The following is a 21,650-nucleotide window of genomic DNA, read 5'->3' as shown; positions in this document are numbered from 1 at the left end:
AAGTTTCATAGATAGACCAACACTAGCCTGATCATCAGGTAAGGCTCAGCCTGGGACTGACTGTCCTGCCAGTCTGTACTTGAAAAGGATATTCTTTCCCAATGGCAAGAATTGAAAAGTTAAACCAATAAGGAATTTAAAAAAATAAAACCACAACAAAAAACAGCACCACAACATTCAAACTCTGTATCAGTCTTGAGATATGTCTGCAGACCCTAAGAAGGTCAAATGACAGGCTGTACAACAAAATCAACTATTGTATTTTCTTCATAGAACCTAAAATTATTAGTTGTTTCAATCAAGAATCATTTTGATCATGTTAACAGCTGTATGGAAAGCTCACCTACACAACTGTCACTGGAAGGCATTATACAATCTTAAGTGACAGTAACGAAGCCTGTAAATCACAGTCCCTCTGTCCACTAATATTTTAATAGTGTAAACTACTTCCTACTGGGATGCAGAGGAGAAGTTGGCAAGAATACTACACACACAGGTCAGCCTTAAGAGATCATTTATTTCCTCATTTCTCAGAACTAGGCTGTGTATCAATACTAAATGATCAGTTATCAACTCTGAAGAATCAAAATGCTATTCAGGGACCAGCCTCATTCCTCTTGGTTCAATCTTCACGTATAAAACCTAGACTCCCTGGCCACCTATTTCCACACTGCTGTTCAGCACAATAAGGTCACTCAGTGCACCCAACTTTCTCTTTGAGAACATCTTCCAAGATGATGCCTTTGTCAGTGAGATGAATCCCTTAACCATTGCAGGAAACGTTCTCTAAGCCGCCCAACTGTTTAGTTTCAGAGAGATGATAATCTTACATTCTCAATGTTAACTACACTCCAAATTTAATTTAAAACAAAACAACTCACACATTATAAACTACCTCTGTTTTTTTTCCAAATATTTCAAAATCAGTACAAATTCAGCTGAGGATTGTTTTCTGCAAACACATGGTTCTTGGAATTCATCAAGTAATGGAAAGCAAAAGATAAAAAGGTAAGGACCTTGAAGTGCACAACAGTCACACAGTGGAATTCACATGAAATTACTCACTGGAACACCTCTAGCTGTACAGAAGTCAGAGCATATTACCTCTTAGTTTTAAAAAATTCATCCTGATGCTTCTTGAAATATTCATGCATGACTGACAGAAGAACTGAGACAGTTCCCACCAGGGCTCGACTTCCTACACAGCAAAAAGGCTACCTGCCCTCTTGTAGGTAGAATCCTTCTCACAGGAGAAGATGATTTAAAAAAAAAAAAAAAAAAAAAAAAAGTAGCCCTGCTTAGAAGAGAGCCTCAGCTAATGCTCTTTATCAAGAATTTTCCCTTCAGTGTTCTGAGGAAGCAAAAACACGTGAGGGGTCCTGAAGGTGACAGCCGATAACATCTGTCCCATGATGGACAAAGGATACAGACAAGGCAAGACTAGGAAGAATTTTCAGGTGTGTGACAAGTCTGAATATTTCAAGCCCAAAAAAAGGTGAGGAGCTCAAAAACTCATCTAAATTTCCCAGTGCTAAGTGAGCAACCAATGAGATATTTCATCTGTGCTTGTAAATTACTCTTTGAAAGCATCTGTGCTTGCATGTATCTACTAGGCACGCACTAAGGCACAGCAAATACCGTTCACCCTGTACAGGAGTCCTCAAAACTTGATGGGCTAAATGGGACTTCCTACATCTTCAACAGACTGCAATATCCTCCCAAAACAACATAATACACCAGCCACGCTTTATTATCACTGCTTCTCTGTGATGTCTCTACTATATACCCTTACAGAGACAAATCCCAAGAGGTCTAAGTGCAGAAAATATGAACTTGACAGGTCAGGCAGGAACAGATGAAAACAAAACAAAACACAAACAACAAACAAAAAGTCTGGGATTTGTAAGAGAGGAAAAGACACCTGAAGCTAAACTGGAGAGAAACCTAAAACAGAGCACACCAAGTGATAAAATGCAGGTTGTACTTAATGAAGAAGAAATCAAAGTTTCATAGCTAATATCCTGTATTTTTCCTCCCAGAGTCCTGGTGAAAAGCAAACTGAACGTGAACCAGTAGAGTTCCCTAGCAGTACACAAGGATGTGCAGACTGTGTGGGAAATTATCTTCCTCTGCTGAGGGCTGACTGGATCACATCTGGAATACGGCATCCAGTTCTGTGCCTCCCACACAGGCCATCAATACAGTGGAGTGAACTTAGTGGAACCACCTAGATGATCAGGGTGCCAGACCACTCAACCTGTGAGAAAAGGCACGAGCTAACTGGTTTTGTTCAGACTGCAGGAAAGACAGCTTTGGGCCAAGAGCCTGCCACTGCCCACAAAGGAGGCTGTCTTCTGACATCTTAGATGAAGTCAGGCTCTAAACAGTGGTATATGGTGGCAAGATAAGAGAAAATAAACATAAACTGGAACAAGGATGGTTAACACTAGCTATTAGGAGGAATATTCTTACCTTGAGGACAACCAATTCTGTGGCCTCCATCTTTGGAGGATTTCAAGACCAACATAAAGGCCTGAGTATTCTGGTCATTACAGTTGACTCTGTTCTGAGGCTATTCTAGAGATTCTGGCTTGTATTTGTAATTTGCTACAGTTTACCTTTCACAGGGCTGGAAAGTTGCGTACAGGTCTTTAGATGGTACGTTTGTATGAAATGAATTTTCTCCAAGTTTTCTCCAAGTAAGAAGAAAACTGGAAAAAAAAGATTTGATCACATGACACCGTCACAATGATGAGCATTTTTAGATTCTTAAATTCACCAGAAGGGAAAGTGATAGTAGCAATAAGCTGTCATTCTTTGCTCTGGCCAGCAAGTGTATAAGATAAGGGCACTGCTAGTATTTTGTATCTTATTCCTGGCCACAAAGCAACAACACAATCACAAGCAAACATGCCTTTCTCTGCTCCTTTCTGTTCTTCAGGTTTGAATTCTTCTGCCACTCTGCTTTAAATCCTCCTTCAGTTCCTTCTTTCTATCTAGTTCCATATAAATCTCAGCAGGCCTCTTAGTTCATTCTCTGTCTTACCTAGTGCAGTTCAGGTCTCTTATACATGCACAGCTCTGCCTTCCCATTATCTTTTCAGACAATTACAATCTCTTCTTCCACATACCCTGAATCTCACTTCTGTCCTAGAAAGATACTCATCCCCTCAGGACCTTTAATTCTTCTCCTTATTAAACAGTACTGATAAATTACTGCTTAGAGACACCTCTCGCTATGTATTTCTGCAGCCAGGATCTTCTACTTATTTAACTCTTGCTGTAGAATCAAAATGGATCTTCAGGAAATGGCATGTTTCTCTGCTGCCAATAGCTAGTACCATTCTGTTGGCAGATTGTGAAGAGGAAAAAATAATTATTCAGGAAGAAAGAAATGCCTACTTTAAATATGACAACTTTAAAGTTTTGCTAGAAATCTTTCTGGTACTGTTGTACAGTTTTGCCCACTATCACAAGGCAACGGTTGATAAGAGTATAACACTTCTTAGAGAATCTATAGTGCTGGAACAAAGCAAAGATGAAAAAGTGGTGGCAAAAGTAAAAGCAGCTGTCTATAAAGACAGTGCTTAATGCAGAAGTCTTACCTTTCCGAGAAAGCATTGTATTTCTAATTACAAAGCTCTCATAGCAGTGTTTGGCAAGCTTCTTTTCTTTTTGGACAGAACTAAGTGCGTGCTATGACTGCCTGAAAGGTACTGCTGAACTGGAGTAGTGTGAAATAGTAACAATACAACTTTGATCATTCAGACAATTGGTTCCAATTTTAACTGTGCCAGTTGCCAAACAGTTCTTTGCAGCCTTTGCTTTGATCAGAGAAAATGACCTTGCTGTCCTTTTAAATCCAACTGCAATTAGTTCTTTAAAGTTCAAGTGATTCAAATGAAATCTCTTATGACCAAAAATGCAAATTAATGCTTTAGTTCTAAATATTGATAGTTCAGGGAATTCAGATTGCTCGCTGTCCCAGATACACCACAGAGGGAAAGAAAATATCAAAAACATAGGAATAAACATACTAACAAGTCACCAGAACTAGCAGTGTCTTTATATGCCTGTGTTAGTAAAGATTATGAAACAGCTTTTAAAGTATTTGATTAAAAGAGCACAAAATTGTACATTTCTTCTACACAAGCATAATTTATAACAACTAGTTCCTAAAAACATGCATGTTTTAGCTCTTCTTTTCTCATTAAGTCCAACAATGGCTAGAGAATAGAGCTGAAAATAATTTTAGTACCAATATCCTTATTGCATTTCCCAGAACATCAAGCTGTCAGACCAACAATTAAATTCATTTCAAATTAAACCTGACAGGCAGTTTCTTGATGAAAGAACATGTGTTAACTAAAACACATCTCTTTCAAAACACCTCCTTCATCCAGTGCACAGTTTTTGCAATAGTCTCTTCCTGCTTGCTAGGTGATTCTGTTCCTCCAGTCATTCTTACTATGAACACAGCAAACCTCTACCTTATCCTCTGTCAGTACACAGAATGAAGACTTCCCTCCTTCCCTAAAGAAGAAAACACAAGATCTTGACATAAGTATTTCTATCATTCACTAATGTAGCAGCTAATAAGGTATAAGAACACATATTGAATATTGAACCCCTCTTACTTCTGCTAAATGAGGATGACAGTATACTCTGAGGAACTGATATTTAATAAACACAGTATCCTCTATACTTCACTGCTTATCCTCAGATTCTTTATCTGTCCATGCCCTCATCTCTTTTGCAAATGAGGTCTACAAAGGAGCTGCAATGGAAAAGAACAATAACCAAAGTAACACTGTGAGGGCAGGGTCTCTTTAGCTACCAGAAACACAGGACATTCAAGGACAGAAGTCTTTACATATCTAAAGGAGAAAGGAAGAAAAAAAAAAAAAAAAAAAAGCCCAAAAAGAAATGCCAGCAAAATTAGCCTTGAAGATTTCTTCTTTTTAATTCAGTATCAGCCAGCGTTCCCTCACATTCACAAACTCATCTCGCCTCAGGAAAAGGTGTCAGATATACAACAGCAAGCAAATTACACAAGAATCTGATAAGGAAGTTTCTTTTTCCTGCATCAGATGGAAGCACTTTTATTTATTTATTTTTAAGAAGTCAGCTGACAGATAAATGATACTATCTATGTACTGCTATTGTAAGATTTTTAAACCTTGCAATGACATCAAGTTTCTGAGTCAAATGTGCTGATATCACACAGTTTTTTGCTTGGTCATTTAAAAATATTTTAAGCTATCCAGTTGCCTGAAATTTTTCCACACCTATTAGGAAACAACATAATTAAAGTACTCCCTGTAGATATAATCAACCTTAGCTCAGTTCGTATGCTCTTAGACAGAAAGTTCCAGAGTATCTTGCAAAGTTGATCTTTCTCTATTTAACAGACACAGCATACATCAGAGATTGTCACAACTTCCTCAAAGCGCTCTCATAGGACATTTTATACAGGAATCTCAAGTTCAGCAGCTATGCTTTCTGCATGCCAGGTAACAACCAATAAAACTATTCTCAACTTGGCAATGAAAACCAAAAACCCGTATCTGGTTCATGAACTTCAGGAAGAACTACCAGAGATCTGCACTGAACACTGCTGTATTGAAGATACAGAAGTTTATTTCCTAAGTAAGTTGTACAGCTCTGCACTGGATTCAACTTCCCCATGGTCCCTTATGGAACACACAGCAGCAAAGGAGAGACATTTGTACCTCCGCAGCGATAACCCTGCACTGGGGAGCAATGATCCTAAGTTTAAAGCCAGACATAGAGAGGAAGAGAATAATCTGAACTAGGACCTCTGCACCTCAGCCTACCCATAGCATCATTCTGACTGCCTTGTAGGGTAGGGATCTCCTTTCACCAGGCCTAGTTGAAGATAGCTTACTGTGCTTAACATGAGGCTTAGCCCTTCATGGAACATGTTAATAAATTACACAGAACAGCAGTCACTGCAGATACCTGTGACTAAAATATAAAATGGCTCTTGAGGCAGAAGAACAATTGCAAGTAATGCTTTAATGACCAGACAGGTGGAAACGCAATCCAACAGTATCTCATGACAATTGTTTTTCAGAGGCTGCTGATAGAACTAAGCATATATACAGCTTTTGTTTACTGTTAGGAGACCATAAATTAACACAGCTGTTGCAGTTTCTAACTTACCATCAGGCTCAGAGAAAAAGGATTATTCACATCAGAAACATGAGAGAAGGAAAATAGTCAGCTTTGTCCTGTCCTAAGACTCAAAGCTTTTCTCCTCAAGAAAGTTACAAGGTAGACTTGGAGGGTTACTATTATCATCTGTACTACATTTTGTACTTGATCAAATGGCCAGCATCCTTGCCTGTGGCAGGGGTGTTGGAACCTGACAATCCTTGAAACTTGACTCTTCTAACCCAAACCACTCTATAATTTGTGATTTCAGAAGACTTAGACCAGCTCCCCTGTTGTCCTGGAGAGTAAACACAGGGCTCAAACTCTATTCCAATAACATCGGTAACAACTTCCTTGCGGTGGAAGAGAAACAGGTTAATTCACATTCTGGCTGTAGCCTACATTTGATTCGTTTTATCTGTTAGCTAGCACTAAATTGTGTTAGCTTATGAGCAGGGCTCCATGGTGAAGCTTCTAACGGTATCAGAGCTATTGCTACAGAACAGAGAGATTTAAGCATTTTACCAGTTGTCTTACTCTGTTCACAGCATAGTTTCTAACTCAACCTTACTATCATGCCAGAGACAGGAATCTAGCAAAGATGGCCAAGAACCACATGAATATTTCAGACAGCAGCCAGACTGCCAGCCTCTCGGAAGCGTTTCAGTGTGTGAGGCAATACAGTCTACAGTGCAATTAAAGGAATCCTTATTAGATTTTCACACTGCTGTGATATATGATCATAAAAAATTCTCTACACACACAAATCAAGAGAGCCATTGTTCAGAGAGCCACTGGCTCATCTAAGAAAGGCCACATGTTCAATATTTCCTTTTATTACCTTGTATTTTCACTGGATATTCCAGTCTTATGTTACAAAAGAGAGAAAATAAAAGCATCTCACATCTCCCCTCTACCTGATTTACTGATAATCTCTATGATATCACTTTTATTTTGTAGTATTACAGAACAATTAAGATTGCAAGGAACATGAAAGTGACTGGTCTGATCTTCTGTTCCAAGTGCCATCACCTTGCTGCACCCTGACCTATCAATTTAAGTGCTTTCAAGTATCTCTTCCCCAATCACCCACCGGTGAAGAACATTTCCCTAACCCCCAGCTTAGCAGCAGACGGACCACAGACTTGCATCCTAAATAGGAATTATCACACCAGGAGTGCAGTAAGGGGGAAAGAGCTCACTACTGAGTAGAAAAAGTTATGAACATCAAGTACCAGACACTGAACCATAGCACTGTTTTCTTCATAAAGATTTTCAGGTTTCTTTGTATACACTGGTATTCATCTATTCCAATAATTTACATTAAGGAAGACAAAGTACATGAAGGATAAACAGAAGCAAATAAAGCTTCTAAATCAAAAACATCCTTTTATTCACAATAATGTATAAACTGACCAGTTTCACTGCAGGATTTATTTGCAAAGACTATGCTTGTTAGACTAACATGTAACTAAGTCTTTAATCTGTATTTACCAGGTTGCTTTCCTCACTCTTCACCTGGGAGAGAAAAAGATAAAGATCTGTATAAAATCCATGCCAGACTCGAGGTACCCTTTTTTGCTCCAGCCACTCTTACATTTCCTTCCCTTTACATACTTTGAAAGCTAAAACATAGTATTGGATTATTTTTTTTTTTTTGCTCTTTAAGCCAAGTTAGATTTGGCAGATCATGAATCATCAACTAACACTGCAACTCATATCTTAAAAAAAAAAAAAAAAAAGGAAATAAAAACATGTCAATCAAGTCCTTCTTCTCTTTGTTTCAATGACTATTTTCACTCTTATCTGCTACAAAAGCTCAGTTTGCACTTATGCAGGTGACTGTAGCCTGAAGAACACTGAATTACAAAATTTATGCTGCAGATTAAAGGTAATGGAAGCAAATCTAAATAGGAGATTTAATGTACTAAACCAAATATTGCTATGCCAAAACTGATCTCCAGGAAGCAATCCTTGGTAATTAAAGCTAAAGAAGTCTAAGAAGGAAAAAAAAAAAATTATATCCTGTTTCATGTTAAAAAAAACTCCCAGCATATAAACCCTGGCATTTCATTGTATGCTGCAGCAAGAAAAGCAGCTCCTACATGAATGCATTAGCAGCCCCAGCCCTATACATACACAGTGTTAAACACATTCTAAGGAATTCCCAGGAAGTCCCAGAGAAACCCAAACCCATCAGAACTGAGATCTGTGCAACTCCTGCTGAAGTTGTTTTTTTTGTTTTGTTTTGTTTTGTTTTGTTTTTGCTAATTGCAGTTTATTTAACAGGATGCCTTCAACCAAGCTGCAATCACTGAAATGTTGCAATAAATCAGAGGGCAGCAAATCTATTGCACTGAATGCTTTCTAAGCAAGTAATCTGCTACAATGGAACAGCTCTCCCAACTGCTACAGCAGACTAAATAAAACTCTGATAATAACGTAACAAATGTTCTAGTGTTGTCTTTGTTTTTCATGTGTCTCTAGTTTCTACTACAAGGGTCCTGGGACCAGCTGCATGAAATCCCTTCCTGTTTGTCCCAAAGACAATTAAAAAAAAAGATAATTCTACAGTTTAGTTTCACACTAAGCTGCTTCAGACCCTAACACAGTTGAGGCTGAAAAAAAAAAACAACAAAAAAAAAACCAACAACAAGGGAAATGAAGGTGCTACTTGAGAAAACTAGATCCCCTCTAGGCACACGTGGTGTCAATCTCACACACCTCCCACTCATTTTTAGCTCACTTCAAACACAGGTTTTTGATTCTAAATAAACGAGTAGCATCTGGTTCTTTGGCAGCTTTTTCTAATAGAAATTCAGATAGTTAGCTTTAGAAAGGATCTCAGAGTTGCTGAATACTTAAGTAATAACAATTCGGGCTTAGCTGGCATAATGAAAATCATTCGATTATACTGTTTGGATTTGGAGATTTTTATGCATTATAACACCCATGTAACACCCTCTTTCAGCACTATTTTCTACCTTCAAGCTAGCAGAGGGACCTTTATTGCATGCACTGCATTGGGATACCACGAGAAAAATACAATGCAAAACAACTGCTGAAGCTATTATCTTAGATCTTACATTTTGTACAGACACAGAACGTCATGCTACATGAACTCTGTCACTCAAAATCTACTTCCCTTCACATTCATTTTACTCTCACATATGACTAAGCTTTCTCACTTCCTTCACCACACAGAATACATATGAATACATCACACAGACTCATTCTTTTACAATCTTCTTATACCAGCTTGGCTGACAAATCAACTCAGCATTCCAGTGAATTTCGTAAGACAACATATGTTTCTTTGAGACTGAACAAGGTTCTCACTGAGGCGGATGGTATATCTACTATTCACTTTGAGGGGTGGAATATCTGATCTTTTCTTAGTTCTTTTCAGAATGCACAGAATATTTGGAATACAAAAAGAGTTACCTATACAACAAAATAAGAAGCACTTTGATGGTTTTATCGACTTACACTTTCAAGCATCGAGGAATACTGGAAGCATCTTCCTGCATGAGAATGTATCCTCAATAATCTTGTCTCGCTTCTCTTCCTTTCTATTCACATACCGATGTTTTCACTTAAACAAAGATATTCACAAACACTTTTCCTGCTTTACAGAAGTTCTGCATTTAAAAATCAGTATTACATACACTATTTTAGATAGTGTCATTGTTTTATGTTTTTTTGTTATTGGTATTTCACATCATAACATCATGCAGTGCACTGGGAGTTAGAGTTAACGCTCTAGTTCTGTGGATTGCCCATAGTTCCAGGTTCCCGGTTCTCAGAAGAGAAGAACTACATACTACATGCTCCAGAGGACTTTACATGTTCTGTTTCCATTTTCTGCTCAGATGGAAAGATAGAACTATTTGCACGTCATGAGAGGTCCCTCTTTTTCACCTTTCTGCTCATTCTGGCTGGACATCTCACCTTCAGCACTAGAGTAAAGCCTTTGGTTTTTGGACATTCATTTTATTTATTAGCTTCAATTCCAATTATAGTGTGTTCCAGTGTGTTATCTTGCATTCCTTTTATCTTCTCTAGTAAATGAGTTTGTTTCTCCTCAGATCACTGCCACTGTTTTGTTTTTAGGCCCATCTTCCTAACCTTTTCCCAGCTCATGGGTTCGTGGGCCCCCTCACAAAGCCACCCACAAACTGTTGGCAGGTAGTTACAACTAAATCTGTAACAATATATGCATTTGATAAGGTTCAACACAGGTCACAGCGTTATCTTGTTAATTCTCTGCATGACTGGTCATCAGGAAAAGTTATTCTCCAGAAACAGTTGCTTGAAAACTGCTAATACTACTCTTGTTTATGTAATTAAATTATGCATAGCTCAACTTTATTAGGCTTGAGCATCTGTTAATCATAAATGCTCTGTGTAAAAGATTAAGACAGAAGATGAAAAATGGGGTGGGAAAATGTGTTAAGAAAAATATCACTTACATAAAACAGAAGAATGTAGCACTTAAGAAGCTGTCCTCCTAACTGTGAATTTAAGTCCAAAATAATAAATATGAATGCTTCCTACTGTTAATGTAGGAAGCAGGACTGAATAAAATATTTTGGAAACTAAATTACAGTAATTGGACTGCAAGGTATTGAACTAAGTAAAAGAAATATCAAAGATACACCTAGTGAATGTCATTCTATAGGTAGTTTTGTCACTGTACTAATTACCTCAGTTACTTCTATCAGCTTCATTTACACTAACTCTAGAAATACTAACCTAATGCCTTATCCTTCAAGCACACTACAAAAACAATGTTAACCTCTGCAAAGCCACAAGCACTTCTACAAACTCTGGCTCAATGTATTTTTGGTTTTATTTTTGTTAAACAACCATTTAGACTTCCATGCTGATGTGCAGTCTTGGAAAGGGCACATTCTCAAAAGCTCCCAGGGTATTCTAAGAGAACTTGAAATCCCCTGCCACGACTTACTGCAAGTTCCACTAGTCTGTCCTCAAATAAACCTACAATGAGATTAAAATAACTGCTAAGATCACTGTAGCCTCCCTGTGAGCACACACTATTATTCTTTGTTTTATTATTTTCTCTTAAATCATTGCGAGCTGCTGGTAACACCTGCTAAGAACTGCTTCAACATGTTTGCTTTTTGTGATTTATTTTTTTTTTTACTCTGAATGCAACATGGAGTAGAGATTGCATCATATCAACAATACTGCCTTAAAATGGCTGTCTTAAAATGGCAAGGACTGAAAATTTAACAGCAGAAAGTTAAAAACATCTTTTTAGTGAAGAGACACTTTTACGTCTCTTGACAAAAACTATACGGATGCCAGAGCAACCACAACAGAACATTAGTGGCTTCTTCTACCACAGCTGATAAACCTCTCCCCATTGGCATTAGAAATAGAAACATTTTGGAAGGTCACAATGGACCACCGGATGCAGAGGCACAGAATTAGGAACCGCACCTTCCAGAAGGAAAGCAGTTATGCTGCAAGGCACGTTCATTTAATTCTGACAGCTTTATGTACTATGACCTGTGGAACTTGCTTATCCTGTCTATAGCTAAATAACCTCTTGCTCACATTTGCAGAATGTACAGCCATCAGCTGCAGATGTATTCCTGCAGGAACCTAAAATAGGCACATTAAACTCTTTACCCTCATAGAGAGAGGTTTCCCAGTTCTGCTAGGAAACTTAAAATGCTATAATCCATGCTGGTTTCCACCTAGGTATGCTCCTTATATTCGTCCTGCCACTTTCCTTCACAGGAAGACTTAAAAGAAATTCCAACCAATCTTATTTGTATTAAAAAACATGCTCAAGAATAAGTATGCACAAGAGCCTGAAAGACAGATCACAGATGGTCTAAAACAAAAGCAAAGCAAAGAGCAGGCTCTAAGTGCATATTTTGACAATACATTGATCAAGTTGCTAAGGCAATGGATTTCATGAGGTGCAACGGCTAACTAAATTCTAGTTAATGAAGTAGGTACAGAAGATATCACACTTTCTACTCTTCTTTAAGAGTAAAAATTGATCCTGTATCTGCTTTACAATATTAATGTAATTAACGTCAGCATCTTAACTAAGATCAGGAGGTGATCTGCCCTCCCAACCTGCTAATCATTCTACTGCCCTCACTTTTCTTCACATTGTGGATTATCTACAGGCATCCAACCCGGACTCTTCACAGACAAAACTAAACTGGAATATGTACTTCAAGGACACACCTAACACATGCCAGCTTTTGTTGGTCATTCAGTCTAAAGTATCAAACAATCTAGTCTCCAGAACGGACACACAGTGTGAACTTTAAGTCTTCAACAATGTTTCCACCTACAGATTTTCTCCTATCATGCCATGATACTTGCTGAAGCAGACATAGCCACATATACCAAGGTAAAACTTAAACTTCTCCCTACACTATTTGACTTACAGGGGAAAATGACAATCCTGTATAAAGAAACAAATAAAGCAGATAACTAAACTATACCAGAGGTTTAGATCAGTGAATAAGTAATAAAAGCCTTGTCATTTGGACCCTATTGAGATTTCTACACTGTGATGTTGGCAGGCCAACGAAAAAGAAGGAACAGGAGGTATAACACACAGGATAAATAAAAGCATGTAAGCCCAAGCAAAGTTTAAATTAGCCACAAAACGCGATTCCTTCCTTTGGACAAAATTTAACTGCAATACAGACTCTGCTCCAACTTATGCTCCATTAAAAAGAAGAACAAGGTGACTAATTTGGTTAGAAAAGAAATAGCAGAAACTTTAGTTTTCCAACCTTTCATTTGAAAACATCAGTTAAAATCATTCTCTCCTTCTCATAAAAGCACTACTTCTTTCCAGTGCGAAGTGTGACTCGGAACAGTTTTCCAACAGTAGTCAGTTTTTATTCAGACACTTTTGCAAGGCTTTTTTTTTCTTACCTAATGTTTATTTAACATCTAAAACAATGCTAAGTCAGTCTCACTGAAGTACAAGAATAGCACTCTCATTTTATTTTTTACTACAAGCAAATTGAAAGGACAAAGCAATGCAATTATAGCCAGTAAGAGTTCTAGGTAAATACAGTGCTGGCTACAAAAAAAAAAACAAAAAAAGAGCAAGCCAAAGAAAGCAGCAAAAAAATTAGGAAGCATTTGTATGAATATTCTGAACATACAGCTTAGTTCACTGAACCTCTCCTGCTTTCATTTCTACACAGCAGTCACTTAGCATTTTAAGCAGATTTATCACATAACAGCTGTTTGTCTTGGTATCCTCCACCACGAAAACAGCAGAACGCCCACCTAAAGTGGCTCATGTTAATAACTTCATTCTTACTTGCCTTGACACCATATTGCCAAATGCTTTACAGAGAAAGAAGTAAAAACTGAACAGCAAAAGGACTCCACTAGCACACAGCAAGACAATCTCATATGGAGACTGACAACTAAAGCTTGTGTCCAAATGTGCCCAGCTTCTGTTTCTGCACAGCCTGAAATGATGTTCAGAGACTTTTAGGAAAGATGATATCTTACTTAAACTGCTGTGTTTTATTTCCCTCTAACCTTCTCTTACCTGCTCATTTAATGGAGGCTCACTGTGGGAAAAAACGCCAGAATTTCCAATTCCCTTCACAGAGCACATAACTTGCTTGCTTAAAATCAATTTTATAATACGAAAACAACTGTACCATTGCTTTGCTATCTACAAGTAAAACAAACTGCTGATAACGTTCAAGGCAATGGAAATTAGCTCAGCTTATTCACAAAACCAGAACACTCACCTGCTGGTTTCCCAGTCTTGATCATCCTTATCTTTTTCTTCTTTGGTATCAGAACTGTGTGGGTGTTTCTGCACAATCCGCATCCCACCTGCTTTAACTGGAACAGAAATGAGAAAGACAAAACCTCACTTAAATCAGCACAAGTGAATAACAAATGCTTTACTGATGACCTCTCCACACACAGTATTTTGCAGAGTAACATAACAACCACTGTCTGAAAAATAGGCCCAAACTCTTTAATAGAGGCAAATCTGAGAAACATCTACTTCAGGAATGCATCTGTCATTCTCATTCACATCATGCCATCTTTGCTCATCCTGAGAAGAGCATTTCATTTCACCACCTGCTTCCAACAGTTTCAGAATATTCAAGTCTGTTTTAACTCTTCTCCTACCTCTGTTAACTTGTAGTACTCAGAAGAAACTGAGGCAACGGCTTGCATAATAGTATCCAAAAAGCCACAAACTTTAAATGCTCCAACAAAACAAGATGGGCAGAAGAACCTCATTTGTCACTTTAAGTGAGAAACAACACAAATATTATAGTGGTAATATTTATTAAAATATCATAAAGAGTATAGTAAAAAGCAAGCTTTAGGAAGACTCAATTTGCATTAAAAATAGAGCTTTTTACTTTGCAAGACCATTATTACCACATTTCAAATCCTTGCCATGTTTTAGAAATGACATAATCATGAAATGCATCCTTTTGAAATACGGATCGAGAAGTGAAAGCAGGTGTTACCAGTTGGTGTTACCAGTTACATTCACATCTTCTCCTACCCATGTGAAATATGAAATAAGATCTAAATCCAGACTGTAACACTACAGCAACTAAGGAGAGCAACAGGCTGGGTTCTTCTGATGGACTTTCTGTTTTAATACTGTAGGTTGGAAGGGACCTTTGAGATCATCTAGTTCCCAATCCCCTGCTATAGGCAGGGACACTTCCCTCTAGACCAGGTCAGGCCTTGAGTACTTCCAGGGAGGGGCATCCACCACCTCACTGGGCAACCTGTTCCAGTGACTCACTACCCTCACAGTAAAGAATTTCTTCCTGATATCTAGTATAAATCTACCCTCTTCCAGTTTAAAATCATTTCCCCTCATCCTTTTGCTACATGCTCTTACAAAAAATCTCTCCTCAGCTTTCCTATAGTTCCCTTCAGGAACTGGAAAGCCCCTATAAGGTCTCTCAGGGCCTTCTCTTCTGAAGAGCCCCAGCTCTCTCAGCCCATCCCTGCAGGGGAGGTGCTCCAGCACCTCTGATCAGCTTTGTGGCCCTTCTCTGGAACGACTCCAGCAGCTCCATGCCCTTCTTGTGCTGGTGTCTCCAGAACTGGACACAATACTCCAGGTGGTATCTGAGGAGAGCAGAGCAAAAGGGCAGAATCGCCTCCCATGACCTGCTGGTCACACCTCCCTTGATGTAACCCAGGATACAGTTGGCTTTCTGGGCTGCAAGCGCACATTGCTGGCTCATGCTGAATCTTTCATCAACTGACAGCCCCAATCCTTCTCCACAGGGTTGCTCTCAAGCCATTCTCTGCCCAACCTGCATCTTTGCTTGGATATAAGAGGATGCATCACAACAAACTGGAAGAGTTCCATTCCAATCAGTAACCACATCAGAAAAGCACTACAGCAGTCAACAACAAAAAAAAACCAACCAAACAAACAAACAAAAAACCTACGTACAGGCTAGTTTGTGCTCCTTGTTTACACAAGTGGAAGGTCCACAGGCAGCTTCAGAGATGGCACACCGTGCGAGCAGTGCCAGGGCACATGTCTGGGTGACTTGAAGGGAACTGAAGCAGCTTGCTGCCATGGTTAGGGCAGGCTGGGACTTCTGAAGCCCCTTGCTACCCACCTCACAGAGACTAAGGCTCAGTGGTTCACTGCAAATCTCTGAAGACTAGGAACAGGGCAAGCTCTTGACTTAGATCTTCAGAGCAGCAATGAAACACACTGCTGCGTTTAAGTTTTACAGCCTACACTGGGGAAGGCAAAGAGAGTAACCACCCGCAAGAAAACATGCATGTTAGGTCCTCAGATTTGTTAAATAGATCTCTAAGTTTCATGTAATGTTTGAAAGATTTTGATTTGATAAATGATATTAAAGACTAGCAACCAACAGAAAAATAAAGTACCTTTTACAAACCTTCAAAACTGTGTCCATTATCGTGCAATAACAAAATACACAGCATATTCACCATTTTTGTGTTGTCTCCAGAATAAAACTAAAATATTTTAACATGTTTCACGTGAGACGGAACAACAGAAAGATTAGGTAACAAATACACGTAGTGTTTAATATGGAACAGAAATAAAAAATCCTCTGGATTTTTTCTAGATGCAATCTCCTTACAAACTCAAGTCTATTCATAAAAGTAAACACTGAGTGTTGTCAAGCATTATCTTGCTCCAACATCTTGATTTAACTTAGTTAAGCAAAGCCTACAAGGTAGAATAAGAGCAAGACCCACCAGCCAAATTGCTGACACCACGGCATTTCTGAAAGCCTAAAATCCTTACTTGCAGCACTCATTTTGCTTTACCTCCATTATTTTTTAACACTAACTTTTAAACCTAGTCTCACTGCATAATCAGACCCTCTTAACTCCATTTCAAATTCTTTTTGTAGAGGATGCTATCACCAATTTGCCAGGTCACAAACAGCATTTCTGGACAATGTTCCCACACTGCAGCTTTTCACCATCTAATAGAGAACCAGGTGAAACAATACTCAAGGATTTAGCTGGTCTAAAACACCTCTCCTCTTCCATTATATATCATCAGTCTGGCAGCCACTTGTTTTCTTTTAGCTGACATTGGCAAGGATATACAGCTAACATATTCAGATCCTTCTGCAGGTAGTTATAATTTGAATTTCTGAAAGCAAAAGTGAAATACTGACCCCAGCCTCCTGTACATACAGCTGAGCTACATCTATGCCAGCCATGATACAACACAGTAATACCTAAACTAGTTTCAAAAGACTTGAGAAAGAATATCTTCACACCACAATTCATCTCCCTTTTCAAAAGATTTCAACCCAGCAACACAGCGGTGTGAACAGAGAAGAAATGATTATATGCCCCAACTTGAAGGAAAAATACTCCATTTGGGAGATTTTCTTGGATTAAGAGGATTCATTCTATTTCCTACTTGCCTAGACTTTAATACAACTGCTGGTCAAACACTTTCTACAATGATTTTGTCAGTTAAAAACTATTCTTAAGAGAATATGAGCTTAGGTTCTTCATAGAGCAGAAAAAGGACTTAAATAACTGAGAAACCACCTTCCAGAACATTGCTAAGAATACATGCCCCAAACAGGAAGGTACCAGCAATCACCCTGGGATCAGGAACAAAACACTTCCCGTACTGAGACGGGTAATTCTGCAAACCACAGTCTGCAGTGCTGCTGGCATTGGGCCCTGTGAGGGCAGGGGACTAGGGAACGGCTGCTGTGGAGCTGATGAGGTACCATCATCTTCCACAGCGTGAAATGAAGAGGGGCTCACCTCCCAGCAAACTATGGGAACAACAGCAGAAAGGTCTGTTTGTCCAGTTACTGGATAAGAGGGAGTTTTTAGTTATTAGTTGGTTTGCTCTGAGCTGCAGACAGGACTGCCTTGTTTATCCTATGAATGAAGCCTGCGTTCTTCTTATGGGTACGGTTACTCTCAGAAATGCACTAAGCAACCTGCTTCATATTCAAGGTGACCTGGAATCAGTAAGCATTCTTATTTAACCTTCCCTCCCACTGCCGCACTCCCGACTTCCAAAATAAATCACACCAGAACAGAAAGCACCAGGCACCTGCAGAAACATTGCAACTGAATGACTGCTCTGACCACAGCTCATTCAGACAGGCAGAGTGTAGCTTCATGGCCTAGGGCAGCCCTCCCTGGGCACACCTTCTGGTTCAGGTGAAATAATCCCATTCAGAGCCTCTAGAAATCAACAGCTTAGCCAAGATCTTCAGCTCCTTCCTGTTCACCTTGAGTGTAGCGCTAAATACTAGTAATTTGTTTCTCATGAACCACATCAAGTATAATGGAAGCTGTTACTGTAAGATGTATGAAAACCCAAGACCAAGAGAAACCTTAAACAAGCCCTTTTGCATGCTTAAGGGAACAAACATTAGCATCTGACAAAACAATGGAAGTAAGAGTTATTATATACCCTCATTTCATAGAAATCCTGACTTGGAGCTATTTGTTCTACTGCCAAACTAAAGCACATCACTATTTTCATGAATCCACTGTAAAGCTTCATAAATAAACTATTACCACAATCACCTTGCTTTACTCATCCAGAGTAGTTACTGGAAGAAATGAACAGCTAAAAGCGTAATTACACCCTTTTTTCAGCTGCTGCAAGCCATACAAACCTATACAGCATTGTATTACAGACGCATTGATCTTACTGACAGATATATATGAGGGCCTCAACTTAAGCTTTATTAAGTTTCAGAAAGGAGTTCAAAGCCACTTTGTATACCCTGTTACCAACCTGAGGTCTTAAGGTTTCTATTTCATTATCCTTTCTTTTTTCAAGTGTTTTTCTTGTCTTTTTTGTTTTACCTATGGGAAAAGATCAATGCAGAGAGGAAGCTAGCAGACTGCGTGCAGTCAGCGAGGGCTCACAGTGCACATGAAATATAATCAGTTTGTCAATTCAGCTTCAATTTCATGATCCAAATCTTTCCTAACTTTTATCCATGTGATTCATACTCAATGGTATTGATTACAGATATAACCATAGGCAGCAAATCCACAGCTTTCAAGCTACTAGTCAATGAAGTTCTCCTATTTACAGCTTTGCTTGGCTAAGAACTAGCCTATTTATTTAAGAACACTATTCAAACTGCCTACAGGTTATTCTTTCATTTTTATTTTTTATTTTTGAAGAATTCCTGACTTAGTAAAACCTCTGTGCAAACAGATGGCATCACATTATTATTCAAGGATCTAAAACAGCTTGGAATAGAGGATTAAAACCTAGCTTCAGCCTCTATAGTAAATATAAACTGCCATTAGTCAGCACGTTCATCGTGGATTTTCAAAGCATTCAAAGGACAACACATCAGAAGCACTCTCCTCTGACAATTAGTTCAGAACCATTCCCTTCCTGGGATGACTTGAAGATTCTGTAAAACATCCGTTTCCCTCATCTCATAGACAGACTTGGCATTCCCCTTCCAAAGCTGAATCGGTGCACACTCACAGGACACCCTCAGGGTTGCTTAAAGATCTTAAACAGCTGAACAAGTCCTTCAGCTCATATGTGGATGCACACCTTACAAAAGGAGAAAATACTGAAACACTCTGGCAGTAAGGAAGACCTGTTGTATTCCAATTACAGTTTTGCATTGTGCATCGTTCATTTTTAAGCAGGCCTATGGAGATTTTTTAAATAACAAACCATTGGTTGAGAGCACAGGCTTTGAAACAAAACCATCAAATAAGCAACAATATAAAAAAGTATGACTACAAGGCAGCTAGCTGGAAATGTCTACCAGTCTTCCTTTCTCCCCTTTTTGCTGATTGGTTAGGTGTGTCTTCTTGTTGCACCAATCTAACATATCAGTATTTCTTTTATCCTGAAGCAAACATTCATTTACATCACCTCAAGGAGACCGAATTTCAAGAGCAATGGCTTCTGTTGCCTGAAGGAGCTCACCATGAGATCTAACTAGCCATGGAGGTGTCCAAGGCCAAGATTGGATGGGATCCTGGACAGCCTGATCTGGTGGATATAATCTGTGCCCCCAGCAGGGAGCTAGGGCAGGATGAGCTTTAAGGTTCCTTCCACTCCACACCTTTCTATCATTCTGTGAACTCTGATGAATTTCAGCATTTTTGACTGAAACACCTGAAAAACTATTCCACTAGGAAACATTGGAAGACGTAAGAAAAGCCTGCGGAGCAATGACTGAAATTCGCGTTTTAAAAATATTGTAGTCAAGAAGAAGAAAAATCAGCAGTGCGTGAAAGAACAACAGTACGAGAAATGGGCCCCCGCTGCATACAGGCGCTCCCGTCCATGGCTGGTGGCGGATCTATGCAACACCAAAGCTATGACTCAGCTCAGCCTGTGCCCCACCACTGCTCCGCACTGAGCAAGCAGCACTGGGTGGAAACTGCCAGAACAGCCTCAGCCAGCGAGTGTCTTGTTCTGCCTCCTTCCCTACTCATCTCTAGAACTAAAGCTCACTACTGCATGGCTTCAATCCCCTCAAACTAACGCAGTACCAGAACCACTGTACACACACACAAAAAAAAAAGGACATAAGGAGCAAACTGAGCTCCTGGTTTGTGTTTCCACTTGGCATGCAGGGCCATGCAGATGGCAGGGCACGCTGTTATTATCTCAGGCTGCTTGTTCCCCCCCCCCCGTGCAGGCAGGGCACCTCTGTCAGCCCTGGGGCTGCTCTCAGACCTTCTTCACCTTTCAAGGACAACACACACTCACAGATGAGCACCCACGTCAGAACCCAAAAGTATCAAAAGCAGCAGCAACCAGGCCTGAAAGCATATGCAAGCAGAAGAGCTTTTTGGGAAAGAATGAATAAGAGGAAGGCGTAGGGGAACAGCAGCCTCTGTCGCTGAGGAAGGAAAGCTGCCAGAAAGCCAGCGAACGGCTCGGGGAGGGATGGCAAGCTGCTGTCTAAGACCTGGATAGGGCACACACACGCTTCCACATCCCAGGGCACAGCAGGGGCCGAAGGCCGGCAAGCTGGCGACCTTCTCCATAGGCAAACACAGAGCGCCAACAGGTTCAGCCTTGAACCTCCTGCTTGCGGACTTCGCTACGCGGCTACGTGGCGCCGGAGCCCTTCGCGGCGGGCCGAGCAGCCGCCTCCCTCCCACCCCTGCCGCGGAGAGCCCGCTGGGCCGAGGCTCTGGAGAGGCCACCTGTGCCCAGCCGGGCGCAGCGCGCCCCTCGGGGCCTCTCCGTTCTTCCACCGCCGCCGCCCCGGCCCTCCCCGAGGCCCGCCCCGAAGGCCATAAGAAAAAGAGCTGAGAGACGGGACCCGGCGGCAGTACCAGCAGGAGGGTGTCCGGCCCGGGTCTCGGCTTTCTCTTTGGGAGGCGAAGACATGTTTACCCTGACAGCGCCCGCACGAGCGCGCCCACACCCCTCTCCCGCAGCCAGCACCGCCTGCCGCCCGCCCTGTCAACGTGGCCGCCCGCCGCCGCCAGGACGCGCCCAGAGAGGGTGGGGGCGGCTGCGGGTCCGCCCCGTCTGCTGTGGCCGCGGGGCGCGGCCCGGAACAGAAGTGGCGCGAAGCCCGGATTTCCACCCGCAGCACGGCGTACAGCCCGGTTTTCAGTTCCGCACCTCGGCGTGCAGCTTGTTGCCAAACCACCGCCGCGCTGAAGTCGGCCCGTTGCTGTTTTGTTTTTTTCTTCTCCCCTAAGCAGTATGAAGGCGTTTTATGCAACTGGTGCCAGCAACAGGCTGCCTTTAAGAATTGTAGTAATCAACTGCATTACCGGCATAGTGCAAACGCTCTGTACTGGTTTGGCTCTCTTTCATAATCTGAGATAAGGAACAGAAGCATAGAATCATTAAGTTTGGAGAAGACCACTAAGGTCATCCAGGCGGTCCATCAACCCACCGCTCATGTGCCTAACCACATCCCTCAGAGCCACATCTACACATATCTTGAACGCCTGCAGGG

General features: G+C 40.5%; 1 protein-coding gene and 1 long non-coding RNA gene across 3 annotated transcripts in view; one reads left to right on the top strand and one right to left on the bottom strand.

Moving 5' to 3' along the window:
- The window catches only part of LOC128091032 (uncharacterized), a 28,092-nt gene extending 19,394 nt beyond the window's left edge, over positions 1–8,698 (top strand). The window contains exons 3-4 of the long non-coding RNA XR_008211193.1: positions 7,675–7,745; positions 8,467–8,698. This is a non-coding gene — a long non-coding RNA (uncharacterized LOC128091032). The remainder of the gene's footprint in view (positions 1–7,674; positions 7,746–8,466) is intronic.
- DAP (death associated protein) overlaps positions 1–21,168 on the bottom strand; it is a 39,613-nt gene extending 18,445 nt beyond the window's left edge. The window contains exons 1-3 of one of the 2 annotated variants that reach the window (XM_052703925.1): positions 21,013–21,168; positions 13,956–14,052; positions 2,619–2,711 (exon numbers count right to left, since the gene is read on the bottom strand). In XM_052703925.1, the coding sequence (XP_052559885.1) occupies positions 2,619–2,711; positions 13,956–14,052; positions 21,013–21,067 (245 nt within the window). In that variant the 5' untranslated portion in view covers positions 21,068–21,168. The remainder of the gene's footprint in view (positions 1–2,618; positions 2,712–13,955; positions 14,053–21,012) is intronic. The other variant, XM_052703926.1, reaches the window with a different exon arrangement.
- Between the last annotated feature and the right edge of the window lie 482 nt (positions 21,169–21,650).

This window comes from Tympanuchus pallidicinctus, unplaced genomic scaffold (assembly GCF_026119805.1).
Source record: "Tympanuchus pallidicinctus isolate F22 unplaced genomic scaffold, pur_lepc_1.0 scaffold5, whole genome shotgun sequence".
Lineage (NCBI taxonomy): Eukaryota > Metazoa > Chordata > Aves > Galliformes > Phasianidae > Tympanuchus > Tympanuchus pallidicinctus.
The sequence above is the reverse complement of the archived record's forward strand: the minus strand, read 5'-3'. Positions and strand labels throughout refer to the sequence as shown.